At 42.1% G+C, this 21,180-nt stretch overlaps 1 protein-coding gene across 1 annotated transcript in view; it reads right to left on the minus strand.

The window, feature by feature from the left end:
* Positions 1-2,790: 2,790 nt before the first annotated feature.
* The window catches only part of CFAP58 (cilia and flagella associated protein 58), a 104,230-nt gene continuing 85,840 nt past the window's right edge, over positions 2,791-21,180 (minus strand). Inside the window, exons 16-18 of the mRNA XM_012803580.1 lie at positions 10,114-10,233; positions 6,978-7,111; positions 2,791-3,500 (exon numbers count right to left, since the gene is read on the minus strand). Coding sequence (XP_012659034.1) covers positions 3,392-3,500; positions 6,978-7,111; positions 10,114-10,233 — 363 coding nt within the window. The 3' untranslated portion in view covers positions 2,791-3,391. The remainder of the gene's footprint in view (positions 3,501-6,977; positions 7,112-10,113; positions 10,234-21,180) is intronic.

Genomic DNA, 21,180 nt, shown 5'->3' on the forward strand with positions numbered 1-21,180 from the left:
TCTTAGTCTAGGGCAAACTTCAGAATCTGTCCGAACGAGTCGGGAAATCAAATGATAATTATCAGCCCTGGATAAATTTTTAGGGTACAATTACAGCCCGTGACAAGGAGAGTTGTTGCTGTCTCTGCCTAGCATCCCTACCACTGTCTCCATGGCTTATCACAGCAACAAACCTTTGCTCTGAGCAATTCTTCAGAGCTAAGCACAAGGAAAATCAGACTGGAAGAGCAGGCGCTGAGAAGCTCTGAGCAGCAAATAATGACCGGGGAGTCCCCTTTATCATGTCTCTGTCTATTAACAGAGAAACCATACCGTATCAGCCCAGTCGGGAGTAACGGGTGGTTTAGCAACAGGATTCCTTTCTAAAACCCCGGGGTAAAATTAGGCTACTGTACCATCTCCTAATGTTGCTTTACAGCGCAGCTCAAATTTGCGATTTTAAAAGCACCTCAGCCCACTGTGAGTTCACAGTTATCTTTAATGATTTGCAAACCTCCAGTGTTTTTAGCAGCTCATTTTTGTGTTGTGGCTACAGTGTAACACTCGCACCTAAATAGTTATTGCTTATAATACCCTGGGCTGGCAGGATATGCAATAAAGGAGAGACGGAGGGGTATCTTCCACCTTTACTAGGTTAACTCATTTCTCCTCCACCTGCACACGAGTATACTGCATCCAACAGAGCTGTGCCTGCTCCTGGAACCTTCTTCCACCGTGGCTCACAGGACTTCTGTCTTCAGCAATAGCTGAACTCTCTTCTCTGTTACACAGAAACAGGAAGCCAGAGACCTCCAGGGTCTTTTCCTCCAGTGAACAGAGGAATACTGAAAGTTCTCACTATGGAGCTGAAGGGTCAACTTGTCCCCAGATCACAACAATGCAGAAAACAGTTTTCACAAGCCAGATAACGTAGCATTTCTACAAGACAATCCATTTTAAATTACATTACTAAGTCCAGCTTCATCCAGACTGTCATTCACCCTCTTTGAGAATTGGAATTGTTAGGTATTGTGGAAGAACTTTTCTTCTCTAATACCAAAACACTGGATATCTCTTATGTAATAATGATAATAATGGAAGATATTTACTGAACCATTAATCTGTGCCTGAAATTGTTCTAAGCTCACTTACATGCGTTAATTGGTTTAATCCTCAAAACAACCCATTGTTATGATAAACTAGGATTTGAACCCAGCATCTCCAGAATCTTTGCCATACTGAGATAGAGCAAGGATTATCCCTGTTTCCCTATGGATGTGAACTTCTTATGAAGCCACCTAAGGACTCAGAATGAAGTTGGCTATGGCTAAACGTCACAATGTCCCTGAATGAATGAGAAAATCTCCAAGGTTGTACATGTGTCATAACTACCCTACCTTACCAGTAAAAATATTTTGTCTTAATATGGTTGACTCTGAGGCAAGGGACCAACCGATATTTTCAAAAGTGGAAATGGCCCCACTATGATTCTTTAAGTTTAAAGCACTCTTGGTAAATTCTCTAGGGCAGTGGTTCTCAACCTTCCTAATGCCGCAACCCCTTAATACAGTTCCTCATGTTGTAGTGACTCCCACACATGAGGAACGGTGTCTTGGTTCCTAAGACTATTAGAAACATATGTTTTCCAATAGTCTTAGGTGACCCTTGTGAAGGGGAAAGGGTCGTTTGACCCCCAAAGGGGTCATGACCCACAAGTGGAGAGCCACTGCTCTAGGGTATATGCCCATCCTCTGTATCCATGTATGGTGCCCAAAGAGCTGATGATCATACCTCATCACGACATTATCAGCTACACTGGCGGTTGCTCTCTGAGAGTTCTCTCACTGGGCCCATTTCCCCCAATCCCTTAACCACATTCAGTTCCTACAGTTCACACCTGATCTCTGTGTCTGAGCTCCACCATCAATCAAGCTGCCAGACCCTGCCTTGCCTGCAGGCAGGAAAACCAGAAGGGTTCTCCAGAGCAGTCCTTGGCCAGTGATGGACAGCACTGGGGATATAAACACCCCAGCTCCTTCACCCTTGGTGGAGACAACTCCGAGGTGCGATTACATTGTCTCCAGAGCTTCCCTGCAAGGTGGAGGCAAGTCTCCCATTGTGGAACCTCACTTGATCTTACATGCTTGGTTGGCTCCTTTACTTCCCTTCCCTGTCTCACTTCCCCACCTTCTTGCTGGTTTCCCCAGGATCACTTTATAAGAAATCACTTTCATAGCCATCAGTGTTTCTGGTCCACTTCTGAGAACCTCGTCTAACAGAGGAAACTGGCATTTGGAGACTGATCACAGAATATCCAGAAGCTCCCTCTGAAGTTTCACCTCCACTTCTAGCCTGAACAAGCATCTCGGTCACTAATGCTCCTACTCGTCACAGCAGAAATCTTGGTCCCTGAGCTCAACTGGGAAGTTCTAATGATCCACTTACATTGAGCTTACTCCTCAATCATCTAAAAGACTACAAAGGTGAAGTTATTGTGAGAGGGATGGCCACAGTATCCTCACAGAACATTACTGAATGAACTCTGTTAATGAAGAAACTTTGAAATGATGCCCCCCCAAATTGTGGCTTCAACAAAAAGAAAACACAATGGATTCAATAGCCTGGGAGCCAAACATATCCCAGGGTTAAATAACTCTGTTCTCAAGTGTGAGGCCCACAAAGGACAGTCCTTTGGAGGACACCAGCCCCAATCCCTCATTTTACAGTCTTGGTCCCTCTGAATCAAATCCTCATATTAAACATTCTCACAGTAGTTTTAAACTTTAATTACATACTCTACCAAAGCAAAGATCAAAATTTCTACAAAGGTAGGTTTTTTTTATTATTTTTTATGATGAAGTATTTATTAATATGCTTCTTCGGAATAGACTTTCCTATGCCAGGCCTGAAAAGAAATTCTACCTAGAAATCATTCTCCAAACACTTCTTAAATTCTTGAGAGTTTGTCCTTCTTGCTTATCTCGTGCAGTGACATGTTAATGAGGAATAATTGAAATAGACTCTTATTAATAAGATGAAGGGAATGCATTGCATTTCAAGACTATTTTTGAAACATCAATCTTTGAGTGCATCGACGTCTGAAGATCCAAACTGCATCCACATGGAGCGTGGAGACCTGGTGCATTTCAAGCCAACAAGGTAGAAACAAATGATCTACTTCATGCAATGAGCCAGCCTGACAGAACAGATAGATTTACAATCTGTTAATATCAACGTAGACCGTGTAAAACATTATCACTCTTATGTGCACGTGAGTACAATAGTTCCACATTTCTTTCCATCCTGGAATCTGAGCACCTGATTCTAAAATCCAAAGGATATGAGAGTCCTCCAAAATGTTCCAAAACAAATTTCATGAGCAATTTGACTGGACCCAGCCAGCGGCTTCAAGTTAGGCCTGCGCCTTGGATGACTTGAGAGGAAATCCACCCCCAGCAAAGCGAGGGCCAGTTGGTCTGCCCATTGGGAAGGTGTGAGCCATAGGTATCTTGTCATTGTCTCTGTAAGAGAGGAGATGAACATTAGCTTCCCGAACATCTTTTTAGTCTTCTAAGTTTGATGTTCCTAGGGTGAGTTAGCAACTGAAACCTACTTTGATTAAAGCTTCTAGTTTTAGAAAAGGTGGTTGTTTGAATCTAATTAGGTGTTCACTGATAACGCAGAGAATTCAGGGAAGACAATTAAATGTGACATGTACTCTCCTAATGTTGATCTCAATATGGACAGAAGACCTCATTATAACTCAAACGCTGTGGATTTGGTGACTTCTGACTTGTAATCATCTTCCTGTTTTAGAAAACATTTGTTTAGCTCCAAAGATCAGTCAGAAGACTCTTTCTCTTGGCTCAATTATAATGTCTAATTCATCGTTTATCAATTTTTATATTCCCAAGTTCTGGTGGAAACTTATAAACATTTACTACATAGAGGACATCATCATCAAACTTAGACATTTATAAAACAAAAGTTCCCCTATGACTCTAGACAAGCAATATTGTTACTAGAAATAGTTCATGATATAAGAAAAGTTAGGAAAGATAAATAAGATAATATTTTTAGCAACAGATAAAGGGAGTTCTACCCTAAAACCTACAACGTAGCTTCTGTATAGATTGAAATAGATTCCTTTAAATACCTAAACACACACTCATATTCAGGTTTCCTGCAGGTTTACCTTTTGTGTAAGAGGGGTCTTATGGAAAACATCTGTGGAATCCTTGTTAATAAAAATTAAGCAAACTTCTAAGACCAAAATTAATAAGGTTGGATAACTATGAATGATATACCCTAGGGGAGTGAATGCTGCCTTTTGGAAAAGAATCTGAGTGGTACTGCAGACTCTAGACCAATCTGGGGGCTCAGGGTAGGGAGAGTCAGGGGCAGGTGGAGGTGCAGATAAGGATCAGAGTGGGATGAGACACAAAAGAAGATGAAAGTGTAAAAACAATGTGAGTTGCTGTTTGAAAAAGGGGTGTGTATGCAGAGAACATCCACAGAGATTATTCTAAACTATTCCACTTGGAGAGAACCTGTACCCAGGTGTCTCTTAGCAGAATTGATTTCATTAGCGCAAAAGACCATCCCCCATAAATAGGATCCAGCGAAGAGGATTCCTTCCCGTACACTGGCAATTTGACTGGTGTTAGAGGCAGCAATACCCCCACCCCTACTCTGCCCTCTGTTGCCTTAAATAACCTGCATTTTCCTTTCTGAAGGAGCTTCAGCTTAATGCTTCTGGCTTGGTCTAAGCTGACTAATGGGAATACTGTCTCCTTTATAATATCTTTTTAGTGTATTTATAGACCATTATAATGACTCCCTCAGCCTTCTTCCTTCCAGTCAAAACTTCTCAGCACTTTTGTTCTTGCTTCTGCATATTTTTCTGTGGCACTTTAATCTGTCTTACTGGTCTCCCATGAACTCAACTCTCTGTCTTCCAGTCTACAGATCCCCCAGTAGATGGATCCACCAACGAAACCCTAACGAGGTCATAGTGGCTATAGGTAATGAGCACGTACTGACAAGAAGAGGACAGGCAAAGACTCCAGAGCAGCCCTGTCCACACCAGGCTGAACTGTCCACAGCGACAGAAAAGCCCTAGACACAGCCACTAGCCATGTGTGGCTTTAAGGGAGCTAGTGAAACAGAGGAGCTGAATTTTTAATTTGATTTCGTTATATACTGTTTTAAATGTGAATAGCCACAAGTGGCCCATGGCTGGGCCAAGCCAGTAAGGGGCAACCCATCATGCCTCTGTGTCCAGAAAAACATGGAGGCAGGAGTCCAAGGGACAGTAAGGGCACAGAAGACTTGGCCAATCCCAGCACCGAGGCAGAAGAGATAATCAGTGCTGGAAAGATAATTAACTGTTTAGCCAAGCAGTCTGTTTGTAACTGTGTAAACTTGGCCACGGTTTCAAAATAGAGAACGTGAACTCTAGAGGATAAGATGATCCTTTGGGGGTAAAAAGAAGATATTAGAGATTCTATTTAGACTTCTCTCTTGAAAAATTAAAAATTATGCTTTACTAATAGCTATAAACTGACAGTGGTGTCTGAATGTAAATTATAAATTAAAATTTATTGGAAGGTAAATCTAAAACCATCTGAAATAAAAATTTTATTTTTGAAAATATACATATTTATGGGGGGCTGAAAGTTCAAAAATGTTTTACTGATGAGGACTTCAATGCAACCAAAAAGCTTGAAGGCCACTGAGCCAGACGTCTGGCTCGCATGGAAACTAGCCACGTAGACCTCTTATGAGCACAACCTGGTATCCTAGAAAACATCTATAGTGTCTCCACTCCGACATTTGTACTTTAATTCATACTGTTAGTGTTAGTGGTTCTCAAACTGAAAATCACCTGAGGGGCTGGTTAAATTGCAGATTTCTGAGACCCATCCAGAGCTTACTGAATTTAAATATCTACAAATGAGGCCTGGGAACCTGCATGGTTAATAAATCTCACTGGACCTACACAGCAAGACAGACTTATCTAAATTATAGCAGCATGTAGTATTTTACTCTACCGAGGAACTGGCACCTAAACTTGGAACAGGGAAATATTCTGATTTACAAGAAGGGCGTATTTTTACTGGCAAATGAATTTGCATCCAGTTATTTTATATAGCCGTTTGACACTAATAAACCATAGGCAAACCATAGTTCACCCTGACCTTGAAATGTCCGTGTGGATAAATACCAAACGTGATTTTCAACCCATAAGATGAGTCACTACAGAATTACCTGGATGATTTCAGCAATGCCAGGCAGCCAAACTAGTTTCAAATCTACTGGTTCAACTGGACCCCCACTCTCACCCTGGGATCAGGTAAATGACACTAACAATGTGAAGAGAGCATTTACTTTTCAACATGTTGGCATCCTGAAACCCAAAATGCTAACCCCGCATCTGCGCTATCATCTGCTAGAAGAGTAATAGCTCATGTGGACACAGCAGATGCTGAAGTCAGTTAGATACCAAAGATAGTTCAGGGGTCATTTACCTGAAACACAGGTGAATGACAGTAGGAGAGCTGCGTTATTAGAACCAACACCTTTACCAAGCCCCACCCTCTTAGCAAAAGTACTTGTGATTTAATTGTGAATATCCCTCAGAAGGTGCAAGGCTGATTCTGAACCTCATGTGCAAACACAGTTTTGGCAGGATTATCCCCCAAACCATGAGAACAGTGTGAAAAGAAAAATCACATTCTATTCCTCAGTTCCACGTTACATCTGCCTCCAAGGAGATGTTACTGGGTCCCCATGAGGGTACTGAGGAGGGGCCTCCATAGCAGACGAGACAGTGAACTTGCTCTAATACAAACCCAGGTGACGTGAGAACGTCATTTGTTCACCCTGTGGCCTAGTTTATCCCCGTGAAATCGGCAACTCCGTGACCCTTCAACCAAATATTTCTTTCGAGTGGATAGCAGGTGCAGCAAAATTAGAATAGTTTGACTCATTCTTACTTCTGGATTTGTTCTTTGCGTTTCTGAGAGAGGTATTTCTTCTTTAAATTCAGTAGCTCATTGCTCAGTTTCTCAATCTCATACTTATATTCTTGGCTCTGTGATTCGTACATATTCAATTCGGAAGACAGAACCTAACACGGCAAATAAAGTAGCGTTAACAAAAGTGAGACAACGCGCTGTTCTCAAAGAAATGACCGTTTAATCTGCTGCCATTTACCTCAGCGAGCTAGAGGTACAAGACGACTCCCCAGGTTCACAGTTAGTCTGTGCATGTCCACCGACTCAAGGTCCGTATCTGAGAGAAAGCCTGGCTGAGGGCTGAGACTCAAGGGACAAACTTAAACAAAACGTCATTCCTCTGCTTAAAAGAACGGTCAGGGAATATTCAAGCAGGCTCACAGATGAGTGGTGTCATGTGCTTCAAGAAATATGGTGTCTGGAGACAGAAAAACTCCCAGACACACAGTTTAAAATTGCTTTGAAAGCCTTTTTATTAAAAAAAAAAAAAAAAGTATTCAAGAAAAACATCACTGGGGAGTGCGGTTCATCTGAGAATTGTGGTAGAAACTATTCTGAAATCATCCTGCCACCACTGCTAACTAAGCATCCAATTTATGTGCTTTCCAAGGCGGTTGTTCTGCTAAATGCCCATCTCTTTATTTTGTCTCTTTATTGTGTTCTTGGGACTATTCACAGGTTCTCCCTTTGTCCCAGCACTGGGGCACTTACCTTGAAGCAGCATAGAGCTGAGACGTGTGCGTAGAGCCTAATGCGAGTGAGGGGCTGGGGGGAAAAGCCTCATTATCCTCCTCTTTCCATGGCTGTGTTCCATACTCACTACTGGTCTCAGGCCGGACACTAACAGTGGGAAATGCCCCGTCTGATAGGGCACAGAGCATGCCAGAGCCACGGTGTGCTCCCCAGCAAAACCAAAAAGAGGAAAGGCAGGCTATTGGTCTAAGGGGCATACAATAGATTTGATTTATTTTTTCCTCTTGCTCTCTATTTTAAGGATTTGCATAAAAGAGAGATCTTCATCTCTCTAGTGCTAATCTGTTTCTGAACTCATTCCCCTTCATTGCTGTGAAAATGAATCTGACTTCATCATGAGCTAATGAAGGTGCTTTTCACATTACAAGAAAACCTGTCTCAATAGTTAAACTCTTAGAAACAAAGAATCCTTTTTCTAAATGATGGACATAGCCAGCGTGGTGGCTTGCACCTGTGATCCTAGCACTCTGGGAGGCCAAGGAGGGTGGGTTGCTTGAGCTCAGGAGTTGCAGACCAGTCTGAGCAAGAACAAGACCCCATCTCTACTAAAAATAGAAAAAATAGCCAGGTATTGTGGCAGGGCCCTGTAGTCCCAGCTACTTGGGAGGCTGAGGCAAGAGGATTGTTTTGGCCCAAGAATTTGAGGTTGCTGTGACCTATGATGCCATGGCACTCTACCCACAGTGGTAGAGTGAGACTCTGTCTCAAAAACAAAAAAATAAACAATGAATGTGGCATTTCCTAAGAGTCCCGATGATGAGGACAAACTAGCAGACATGCTTAGTACCACCTAGCTCTGAACCTCTTCCAACGCATGTCACATCTCATCCCAAGGAAAACATTTGGATTTCTTGACAGAAAGAGTTAAAAGTGTAAAGCAATGTGGAGCTATGGAGCTATGTGGTGATGGGAAAGACGTGTGCTTTTCTAATCTATAACAACCCCTGAGAAAACAAGAAAATAATTTATTTCAATTGAAATATTCAGTTGTTTGAAGGAACAAAAAGATAAAAGATCATGCCTTATGTAAATGGTGTCTCAGGATACTCGTGTAAAATGGACATTCGGAGTGACAAGTTGAGAATTAATGCTCTAATTAGACTTCCGTTTCATCTGCCCTTTTAAAGGAAAAGGACACAATCTTACAATGCTGTGTTTTCGAAAGGGCCACCACTATCCCCATAGGGCGGCATCTATTTTCCCCTGGGAAGAAGGGCAATGATTATTACGCTCCCTGAGCAGGTAAGTGCCAGATTTCAGCTGGCAAGTGCTTCATCCCGAGCCTGTGTGTGAAAAACTTTCCCCGACATGCCAAGAATATCTAAGTCCTTGCTTAGGAGGTAAAGCTCAAAATATGGTGTGAACACAATTTTTGAAAGAACTTTAAAAAGGCACATATAAAAAAGTAAAACACTCCATCTCTCCAACTGAGGTTCCCACGTGACTCAGAAGGGAATTATGCCACAAAATTCTTGCCTGACTTTATTTCTCTCTCACGGCTCCTTATCTGACAGGTGGGCACAAAGCAAGGCCCTCAGGGCTGGGCAATGGCCGGAGCTCTGTGGACGTTTATCCCAGATGGGGTGGGATAGCAGGGCCCTGCCGTGGCCAGTGGTCTGTTTCAGCCAGGTGATGGTGTGAAACTGTTCCTCGGCTCTTCCCCACCCTCCAAGTCCTCTAAGTCTGCAGTCCCCACCCTCCCCGGGCCGCAGACCTATACCAGTCCAAGGCCTGTTGGAAGCGGGGGGCCCACAGCAGGAGGGGAGCTGCAGGAGAGTGAGCACAGCGTCTGCTATATTTACAGCCGCTCCCCGTCACTCACATCACCGCTGAGCTCTGCCTCCTGTCAGGTAAGCGGCAGCAGGAGGTTCTCATGGGAGCACGAAGCCTCCCACAAACTGCACATGTGAGGGGTCTAGGTTGTGAGCAGCTGCTGCCTGATGATCCGAGGTGGAATGTTATGCCCTGGAACCATCCCAAATCCATCCCCCTCCACCCCAGTCCCTGGAAAATTGCCTTCCATGAGACTGGTCCCTGTTGCCAAAAAGGTTAGGGACGATGCTCTAAGTTACCTTGAGATCATCCATATAAGCCTTATCCCCTTATATCCATTTCATGCCATTAGCTTCTCCCCAGCTCTCTCCTCTCTTGCTCTCCTGCCTTCTTCTGGAAACAGAGTGTGGTGGTGTCTAGGAGAAGAGCCTGCCCGGCTCCACCGGGACTGGAGCTCTGAGACAGAGGAGCTCGGGAGAGTGAGGCATTTGGAGATGGGCATGTTGTCCCAAGGCTATGGACTTCTCCAGGTATATTCCCCAGAGCAGAGCCGCTCTCAGACCAGGAAAGCACAGAGGCAGCCACTTACCTTCAGCTGCTTGGTCTTCTCCCGGAGTGTGTGTCGGTAGATCTGAAGCTGTTCTGCAGCCTCGGGCCCAGGCTGCCGCGCCAAGATGTGCTTTAGTTCCACGTAGAGTTTCTCCTTTTCCTGGTGGAGAGCACAGCCGGGAGCAGAGGGGAACAGTCCCGTTAAAACAAGGAAAGCTCCTTTAACAGCAGGGCCAGGATCACCTGAGAGTGGCCTGAGCTCCCGCACAGCTGCAGACTGACCACATGCCCCCGCAGGCCCATCCAGCCACGCATCAGACCACTCCTCATCAAGGGCCTGGGTGTGCCCAGCAGTAGGATACAAACAGGAAGACAATGAGTAAGAGAACGTCCTTCACCTGAGCACATGACCCACAACCGTGAAGACAAGGGCAGTGATGCGCCATCTCAACACAGTGTTGTCACCAAGGACTTAGGGGAGGCTTCACAAAAATGCCATTGGAAGGATGAGTAGAAGTTTCCTCCCGCGCAGAGAGAGATAAGAGGAGCTGGTCAGACCAAGCCTCAGGGATGGGATGGGGGCGGAGAGTGCAGGGGTGACCCAGCTGTCACTTGGGATCTGGTTTGGGAGCATAGCCTTCCAGCAGTTGGGGGCCAGAGATGAGCTACCCCTGGGTTCGTCTTTGGAAGAATAACTCCAGCAGTGAAGAAAATGATGGGACACAAGACTGTCCAGGGCACCAATAGGAGCAGAAGATGAGGAGAGCAGGCCCTGAGCCACGGGGATGGAAGGTAAGGAGAGGGGGAGGACAAGATGGAACCAGTGGGATTTGGTGAACGGTGTGAACAGTCAGACCAGTGAGGATGAAAGAGGCAGGAGCCAAGATGACTCCAAAGTCTCCAAGGTGGGGGTGAGGGTGTTGGAGGCGGGAGCCACAAGAGGGGAAGTGGCCAAGGGACAGAAATGTGACAGCAGATCTGTGGGTTTGGCCACGTTGAGATGTCCCTGCTGACCTTAGCCAGAAAGGTTTCAGGGACATCTGGGAAGCAAAAACCACACAAATCAAAGAACAAATCAGAAGGAAATAAAGATGATGAGTCTTTGGAGAATGACATTGGCAGGGGAAGAAAGGAGAGCTGGAAATGGTTTGAGGGAATAGGTAAAAATCCAGGAAAAATAGGATACGCAGTTCTCTAGACCTAAGGAACCCAAAGCAAACCGTAATTCTGTAGCTTAATTTAAACCATAAACAATTTGGAATTCCCATTTGTATCTTAGAGTGTAATTGCTTGTAACAGGTTTTCCGATCCTAGAACTAAAGATATTACATGAAGCAAAGATTTATTTCTAAAGCATCTCAACTCTAGATTCCCATACCTCTAAACTGCAATAATGTGAACAAACATTGATAAAGACAAGTGTGTCTACTCATTAGTCTCTGTACACATTTATTTCCTTTAGGTAATTATGTTAGAGAAAAAAATATGATAAGGACAAGCCGTCTCATTAAAAAAAAAAAAAACATCCAGTCGAATGGAAACTGATTTTTACTCTGAGCTAAGTATTCTCAGCATGGTCATCAAATAATCTGCTTTTGCCAGTGAACATAAAAGTCATTAAAAAAAAAATAGGTGAAAGAAAATTCATTAACTAGTCATCATTACCTTTTGTTGTTTCAGTTTGTCTTTTTCCCTGGTCAAATTAATATAACTTTATTATAGACAACATAGCTCTAATTACAGAAGAGTGTAAGCAACCTAAAAATTAGTTGGATGGAATAAACTTCTCAGAAAAAAAGACATATAAAAATAATACTCATCATTTAGGAAATAATGCCAGCAATGACAAGGAAACTCCAAAGCTTGGATTCAAGAAGAAAAGTTGAAGAAATAGAATTACAAAGCGGTGATTTTCCCTTGCTGTACAACGCCTGTCACACCTTACAACGTAATCCTCATGGTAAATGAATGTAGCAAGCAAAAAGAAAGATATCAGGAGGTGAGTTTATTTTCTATAGCCACTTAACACCCGCTCTGCTGGAAAAATAACACTTCTGACAAGGCTTCAAGATTCAATTTGGAGAGGGTAATAAATTTGTGGAGAAACCCATGAAACGGCTTTGTCCATTTCCTCCAGCTCACCTTTTTCTGGACCAGAGTATGGACAGACTTGAAAAGTAAAGAACCCTACGATGATAAAGAGGAAAAAACCTGCTTTGGTAAATAATAACGCCTTCAACAGAAAAGACCACCTTACTCCAAGAATCTTGAAATGTTCTCACAGGTGGTAATTCTTTCAATTACTCTTGGTAGCTAGGAAGGAGAGAGACACAGAGAAGAAAGTTTACAAGAAGCAAATATTGTTACCTCACCACAGAGGTGAGAATCCCAAGATCAACAGGAATTAATGGTGTCTCTAAACTCCCTCGACAGGTCAAAAACTTAGTTATAGTATGCCCAAGGATCACTTTTCTTGTGCAAAATCTCCTATGGAGCTAAAAGACATGTTATCACCTTGAAAAAGTCTGGATCGAATTGAGCTACAAAATCTCTGAAGACTCTGTGGTAAAGTCAAAAGTTGAATCAAACCAGAAGAGGGAATCAGAATCAAAGCCAGGTTATCAGGTATGAAAGATGAGAGCATGACCACTCCGCCAGCTCCCCACCTACACCACCTGCATGAGCCCTGCCCAGGTCCTCCAGCAGGGGAGACAGTCCGCTGGCACCGAGCAAATGATGTCCTTCAATCTGTCATCTTCTATCACTTCCAGTTTTATTTCAAAGCTATAACATTAATTAGATTGGATTTACTCTAACAAATCAGTATGTGAGCATTTACTAAATAAGCAAGTAAATGAGCAAATGCATAATGAGGGCTCACAAGTATAGTGGAATGTGAAGAAACTGAATGAATTGCCATTAAAACTGTCTGACTAGGCTCGGCGCCTATAGCTCAACCGGCTAAGGCGCCAGCCACGTACACCTAAGGTGGCGGGTTCGAATCCCCAGCCCAGACTCGCCAAACAACAATGACGGCTACAACCAAAAAATAGCCGGGCGTTGTGGCGGGCGCCTGTGGTCCCAGCTACTTGGGAGGCAGAGGCAGGAGACTCGCTTGAGCCCAGGAGTTGGAGGTTGCTATGAGCTGTAATGCCACGGCACTCTGCCCAGGGGGACAGCTTGAGGCTCTGTCTCAAAAAAAAAAAAAAAAAAAAAAAAAAAAAAATGTCTGACTATTCGAAGTCAAAAAGTTCTGGGACTGAGAGAACCCAGAACAAGCGAAGCCTGTCATGGTAAGTGAAAGAAACACCAAATGACACTTCAGGGAGTAAGAAACGTAGAGAACAGAGGCAAAGGGGACAGGGAGTAGTGGCTGGAGTAGGTCACCAGGCTTCCACATGCATTAATTTGTGTCTAGGCTCACAGTGGAAAACCTGATAATAAAGCCAGTGAAGTCTGGTCAATATTAACATTCTAGCCATGTGTATCGTACAGATTTGTACTGTGGAAGAATGTGCCAGCAGTTTAGATAAATATGAAGTGTTTGATTGATTGAAGGTCTTAAGCACGATTGTCTTCCAATTTATTTCTCTCCTAAACCTCTACAAGGGCCAACCAAGCTCTTCAAACATTGTGCAATGGTGTGTATAATAACCCCATTTAGAGACAAAGCGTGCAATTCTATTATAAAGAGAATCTCTCTTATGCAACAGAGACTCATTAGCTGTTCGACGTATATTGTCTCCATAAGCCAGCAGCGGCAGAACCAGCTGCCTTATAATACACACCCTGTCCTTCTTCATTAAGCCACATCCATTTCTCTTTAAACCAAGTAAATTAATTTGTCACTTGGTTAGAAACACCATATGTCAATGAAACATCATAAGAAAATCATAAAGAGTTTATTATTTCCCCAGCAACAAAAGATTGCATCTCCTGGTTGGCATTTCTTTATTTATTTAGAGTTCGTTCACAATGCACATCCATGTTACTTTGTAGTGTGCCTCACCCCTTAAATTATTTTATGAACAGCTATACTGGAATAAAGCTAGAGTATTAATACCAAGAACCTAGCTTTCTCTTTGGCTGAGCATGTCTTGAGAGCGCTAACCATACTATGTTCACCCTTGAAATGAAACTCCCTTCCCAGGCGTGCTCTTCTCCCAGTTGGACCGACTGCCAGATATGATTATGAATTCTTTTGTTACCAGGGTCTCTGCCAAGTTATGATGGGTATCAAACAGTGCGTCTCATTGTCAATATCGACTGAGTATAGTGGTAAGAAATTAATTATAGTATTAGTTTTAAATAATGCTGTCATTAGATGGTGACAGTTTGAAATTCCATATTGGAAACTCCAAATACATTCTGAACAGCCTATATGCAAATGAGAGGTGGTGCTATTCCGGGTACAACACAGAGGAAGAAATTGAGTTGCTCCTGGAACTCCTTTCCTCCCCAGACCTCAGTCTTATAAGCATCTGTTTATATTCCCTCTCTTTTGCTTTGCCTCTTTGGCTGAAAACAGAAGGTAGTTCACGTTCGATGGGCACCTCAGCACCCTTCGTCCTCAGCTCGCCTCCTCGAAGCAATAACTGACTGAGAGGAACTAATTTATTCTGTTTTCATCTGAATCTGTGTTTGGCAAATGCATTGATTCTGCTCACCCTGGAGTCATCAATGTGCTTGGGCGAGAGTTGGGAATAATCGCCTCGTTCTGTGAACAAGCTGACTCATGTGAAACAGGCAGCTTTCTCCCAGACCAAAGACAGACACACACTTATCTACACCCACCAGGGCGAGAGCCACCCACTCAGATGCTTGAGTACCAGGAGTTCCAAGGAAAGAGGTGTCATTCTGCCGTCACTCCAGACTCACTCAGTGGGTTCAAGATAAGGTTGGTTTTTTTTCTTTTTTAATCCCACAACCATACTTTTGAGAGAACCTACAAACGGGAAATTTCTTTTTCAAAATGTCAGCAGACATCATCAGTGTTGCTACCTATGGTATTTTATCTGTGTGAACCCATACTTTCCTCTAGTTGAACTACCAGCCTTGAAGGGGAGAACCACGATGAATCTCTCTATATATACTCACCCCTGCTGTGGAGTTCTTCTCATTCTAGGTGCCCAGTAACTTTGTGGATTGCAATTATACTGTCAGCAAACCATGCCCATCGTAGCTGAGTAGTATTCATCAATAGAGGTACAGTGTTTGTGCTGAGAACTTTTGCTTGAATCAGACCATTCAGTAACATCTTCCGGTTAGCAGAGCTTACATAATGTACCTTACTGACCTGGTGCTCCGAGTTGCATCACTTCCAGTTGTATGTTTTCATTGTTTATATTGTGTGTAGCTCAGGAAATCACTTGTCATATAATCTTAGTTCAATGTTTATAGAGGTTTTCTGATAGTTCAAGCAGTTTCAAATACTTCTTTTAATTCCCAAGACTTGGAAATGCATCCACATTAATTGGCTCTGAAAACCCTGCTTGCATATGCATGTACGTACCCATACATGTGAATATGAAAATGCAAGCATCGCTCTTAAACCACATTCCTCAACTAAATAACGTGTTGACTTTTTAAACAGCCTCCTTAAACACAGGAATCTTAATTGCACACATAACTCTTTTCCAGAATCACAACAAAAGCAATACATTTTTGCCTCTTAGCTGAGTTTCAGCCCTTTCTCCATTCCCCCCACCCCCATCCATAATTCTTAACAAAAGACTAAAGCCACATTTCAAATTCTAAGCAAAATTGCTTACTTCTCTCTGTAAAGGCAACTCCAGAACACTGCCTAATTTATCTGGAAATGCCTGTTTTCATTAGTAGAAAAATAAATTAGAAACTCTGTAAACATATTACATTTCTATTTAGCTTTAGAAAAGGAAAAAGTAATGTCTAATACCTTGGGGCTTTCTTGTTTATTGCCTTTATAACAAAGATGTCAGCTAAACTCAACTCTGGACCCATCTTGTTTATGATGTCATGAAGTGGTAAAGCCCCCTAGAGAGGATGGGGGATGCTGGAAATGGGAATGAAACAGAATTACACAGCCAAGTTCCTTCCGAGCAGGGAACTAGCTGGTTACACAGTGGTTCTTGGCTTCGGATGTAGATGAGTAAGTGTTTTATGAGGCATACGAGAAATTTGCATGCACTAACCTTCACCGTTTTTATAACAATAGGAAAAATGCTTCTGGCTCTTTCTGATACAAGCCACACAAACTTTCTTGAGAGATCTTTTTGCAGGGGAGTTTATTTCCAAAATGCAAATTCATGTATGTGAAATTTGGTACATAGTATATACAAGTCCCTAGACTAGCCTGAGTTTTGTTACCAAGGCCATTTGCCTGTTCTAGCAACTTAATAGTATATCAGGAATTGTACATATTCAATCATGATAGTGTGGCCTTCTCTTAAAGCTATTAATGAAATAGGTTCCCAAGAAATTCAACTCAACTGGGTACATATTCAGCAAGAATTCTATGCATGATTGTGCCAGGCTCGTACAAAGATAAGTAAGGTCCAAAACTTCAAGGAGCGTACTATCCAGTTCGGGAAAATAAATGACTAAGTCATTATAAAAGATGAAGTAAGTTGCTAGAACTGTGCAGTGTATGGATAGGTTCAAAAGTAGAGAGGCTGTCCACTGGGTGGACCACAGAAAGGAAAATATTTCAGCTGCTTCCTGGTGGGATGAATAGAAGTAAAAATATTTGTCTTCGTAGACCTGAAAACGTTTCACTATCAAAGGACAAATTTAATAGATAAACTCACTTGAAGTTAATCCATTTAAAATAGTATCCATCACCTCTACAATGATTCAATTCTAAAATTTATCTGAACACCATAGAGAAATTTGTTTGGGGGGAATTTGATAGTTATTGATGTACACCTGTTAAACTTATGACAGATATAACTCATCATTCCTCAGAAACCTTTTTTGATTATAGTATTTAATATTCTGTCTCCTCTTTGGGGGGTGTCTTGGGGGGGTTTTGTTTGTTTTTTATAAAGGTTTGGATTAGAGGGGACTTGGATCCCAATCCTGGGGGCTGGATCATCGAATTTAAATCGTAACATGAGCAGGAAAGGGCTGATGAATTACAAAGAGTTATGGATGAATACCAAGAATGTAGAAATGGATTCCTGCCCCAAGCATACTGTCTTCATGTGGATTGTTTTTTAATTTAAATTAATTGGCTATTCCAAACATTGTTTTTTTTCTATTCTTAGTGGATGGAGCCCTTCAGATGCACAATGGAATTGTTTTTTACTTTGATAGCAAAAGAAACAAAGCAGGGACCTAGATATGTGTGCTGGGCAACCTGCTTGGGAGGGAACAAGATGAGTAAATGGCAAGTATTTAAAGGGTAAAAAGAGAAGTTATTTAAAGTAGTAAATCAGTAAGTCACTTCTAAATTTAAAAGAGTAAGTATCCGACTGGCAAGTGTGATTTTTTTCTTTGAAAATATAAAAGTGTGTCCCATATCATAATAAATAATAAAAAGCTTCAATGAGATTTTTTCCTTGAGAAATTTGTCTAAAACTCATAAAAATTCTTTTTGTCTTATAATTTTAAAAAATTTACATTTTAATTATAATGATGTAATACTTATTAGCACAAACAAACAATTAACCTCAATTGAAATGACTGGGGGTTTTGGCATAATTGATAACGTTATATGATAGTGTAACTTGACTTCCTACCTACATCTGACTTTCTTAAGTTTTTAAAATGTAACACCCATGCAAAAGAATATATGTAGCATATATACATAAAGTACAATAATACTCAGGATGAACCCGTCACCCCACTTATGAAATGGACAGTATCAGTAAGTATGCTCCCTTCTCCACCTTCCGTGTCTCCATCATCCAAGGTCAGCACCATTCTGAATCCTGTTATTATCATTGCCTTGATTTTCTATATAGTTTTATTATGCATCTATTACTTAGCTTTTCTTTGAGATTTATAAAAATATATCCCAGCATATGTAGTACTCTTTGACTTGCCTCTTCCCTTCAACATTATGGTTCTAAGATTTATTCAACTGTAAATCTTATGGCTATTGCAGGCTCTGTCCATGCAATTGATTTGATATTCGATTGTTGAGAATTCCACAATTTACCTGTCTCCTATCAGTGGATATTTGGGTTGTGTCCACGGTTTTGTTTTGATGAGAAATGTGCTGTGAACACTCTCGTGCACACCCCCCCCCCAAAGTGCTTTGTAAGATTGCCCGTGATCTGCACACCTGCCATTGCTCAGTGTCGCCAGGCATTCCTATGCAAAGGACCCAGCCGTTGAGCTGTGCCCAGACTCCTGGACCACTGAAGTTCTAAGATACTGTGCGTTGATTTAAGCTGCTAAATTTGTGACAATTTGTAAAGGAGCAGTGGAAAACTGATGCAGACGTCTTAACTCTTGTCTTCTAGAAAGAATAAAATGGTATACCAATGTGATCACGTGCTACATTTCCCTGCTTTAAATAAAGCTGAGCTTCTTTTTTTCCTTTAAGGTTTATATACCATGTGCTCCCTCTTCTGAGAAATACTTGTTCAAATACATTGTTTTCCTATTTCCTATTAAGTTGTCTTTTTCTGGATTTGTCATTATTTCTATACTCTGGACATACAAAAATTATAAAGTTTATGCTTTACTTTCTTTGTTTTCCCTTTCTCTATGATTTCTCTTAAGCAATAAACATTCTTAATTTTAATGTAGTAAGATTTATCCATAATTTCTTTGATGACTGATGCTTTTTAGTTTTTTTTTAAATACTACAACCAAGTATTTTTTAAAGATTTCTTTTAGCAGAAATATTTAAAAGCTTCACTAATTTCTCCCAAATCCCCTCTTCATCCACTGATATTTCAAAGACTCGTGAAGCGCCTGTACTGACACTTGTTCCGTTTTCTCTTTTTCCACGACATCTCGATTTAAATTTGCCTTTGTAGATGGAGCCAGCATTTTTCTAATATGACTTGCCTTGACCTCGTGGTATCCGACATCTTTTGCGAAGCTTACAGGTTTATTCTACAGTTGCTTTGCATTGTATTTGCATTGTACTGTTGGGTGTTAATGGCATTAGACAACTCTACTAAAAAGAGAGACCAGCGATTTCAAGATGGGCGGGAATTGGCCATAGGATTCGGGAAGGGTTGTCTGAGCTGGGAATCATCATTTAAATGGCAAGCGCACTGGTGAATATTTTTGTGTTATGACGACCTTCACTTTCTTGCACAATCACACAATTAGAATGAGACAAGGAACACTGGGAAAGAGAAATACCAGAAGCCGTAGCAGCAGCTCTCACGTACGGGGGAGGCATGACACTGAGCTCCACACAGGTAGTATTTCCATAATTCATCACAGCAAACCTGTGAACTGATTTTTATTATCCCTGTTTCCCAAATGAGAAAATCGAGGCTCAGAAGTGTCAATGGCTTGCCCAAATAAAACAATTAGAAAGTGGCAGAACCAAGATTTGAACCTCTATAAAACAGAACGTTTTAAAGATTGAGATTAACTTGTTTATATATACGCTGGCTCTTAACCACCACACAGCCTGCTTCTTATAGCAGGTGGAGAGGAAGATAAGAGAACCACACAAAGGCATAAAGGTGAAGAAGTGAGAGCTTAAAAGCATCCAGTAAGCAGTTCAATTTGGCTAGAGGCTGCGGTGTATAGAAGGGGGGCGGTAGAGGCTGCCTTACTAGATGAAGAAGGAGGACTCCATGTGTCTCCAATGACAGGAAGGTGAGTTTATTTTCAACATGACAGGCAGTTGAAAGCAAAGCCATTGAGGGTTTCTTGGTGTATATCATTATCCTATTAATAATAATATATTATTATACACTGCTTTAATAAATTATTTACACTACAAGACATATACAAAACAGAACATTTCAAGGACTGAGATAAAAAACACACATATGTGTAGAAATTCTAATAGTTTCTTCCAACCCTCAGCGCTCCCTTTTTTTTTTTTTTTGAGACAGAGCCTCAAGCTTTCCCCCTGGGTAGAGTGCCATGGCATTACAGCTCACAGCAACCTCAAACTCCTGGGCTCAAGCGAGTCTCCTGCCTCCGCCTCCCAAGTAACTGGGACCACAGGCGCCCGCCACAACGCCCGGCTATTTTTTTGGTTGCAGCCGTCATTGTTGTTTGGCGGGTCCGGGCTGGGGATCCGAACCCGCCACCTTAGGTGTACGTGGCTGGCGCCTTAGCCGGTTGAGCTATAGGCGCCGAGCCAGCGCTCCCTTTTAAAGAACTGGTCTAACTTTAGAGGACCTGAATCTACATAGTGCCTGGGGGAAAACATTTAAAAAGTTGGAGACAGATGCAAGAGCATGTGGAGATGGCATTTACATGATCGGCAGTTGACTGGAACATGGGTGGGAGGAGTCAGAAATGACTCTGGCATTTCAAGGCTCGGAGCCTGGAAAAGCTGCCACACCGTGAATGTGCACACTCGTGCCAGGGAAGGAGCTGGCTTCAGGCAAAAGATGGTGAGCTCTGTGGAATCAGCAGGATATTCTTTTGACAAACAAGTATTAAAAAATACAAGCCCAGAATGCAGGAGAGTCTCGATAAGTCATCTTGACTTTATTGACATCAAGCTGATAATTGAAGCCTTAATAAAGAATGAGATCCTTGAAAGGGAAAGCTGGATAAGCAATGTTCAAGAATGTGCCTTGGAGAATGGTTAACATTTAGGGATAGAAGAAGGTGGGGAAGCCAAGAAAGAAGACAGAAGGAACAGTCAGCAAGGGAGGAGAATCAGCAAACTTCAGAGCCCTGAAAAATAAGGCAAGAGGCACCTGCAGAGTTTGCATGATGGCGTCAGTGTGGTAGAGGTCAAAAAGGACAAGGGTGACGTCAGCCCGCTGGAATCATTGACTCAAAATATTTAAACACACGTTTATTGAACCATTCATTCACCCAACCATCATCTACCCACACCAAATGTGCTGATAGGCACACGGGGTACCACTCCGCTCTGGCATTATCATCCCTGTTGTCACGGTTATTCTCCTAGTCACCAGCTGCCATTTATTAAGCAACTGCTATGCACACATATGCCAGTCACCTT

The sequence above is a fragment of the Otolemur garnettii genome, unplaced genomic scaffold (assembly GCF_000181295.1).
Source record: "Otolemur garnettii isolate 467f Iridium unplaced genomic scaffold, OtoGar3 scaffold00021, whole genome shotgun sequence".
Taxonomy (NCBI): domain Eukaryota; kingdom Metazoa; phylum Chordata; class Mammalia; order Primates; family Galagidae; genus Otolemur; species Otolemur garnettii.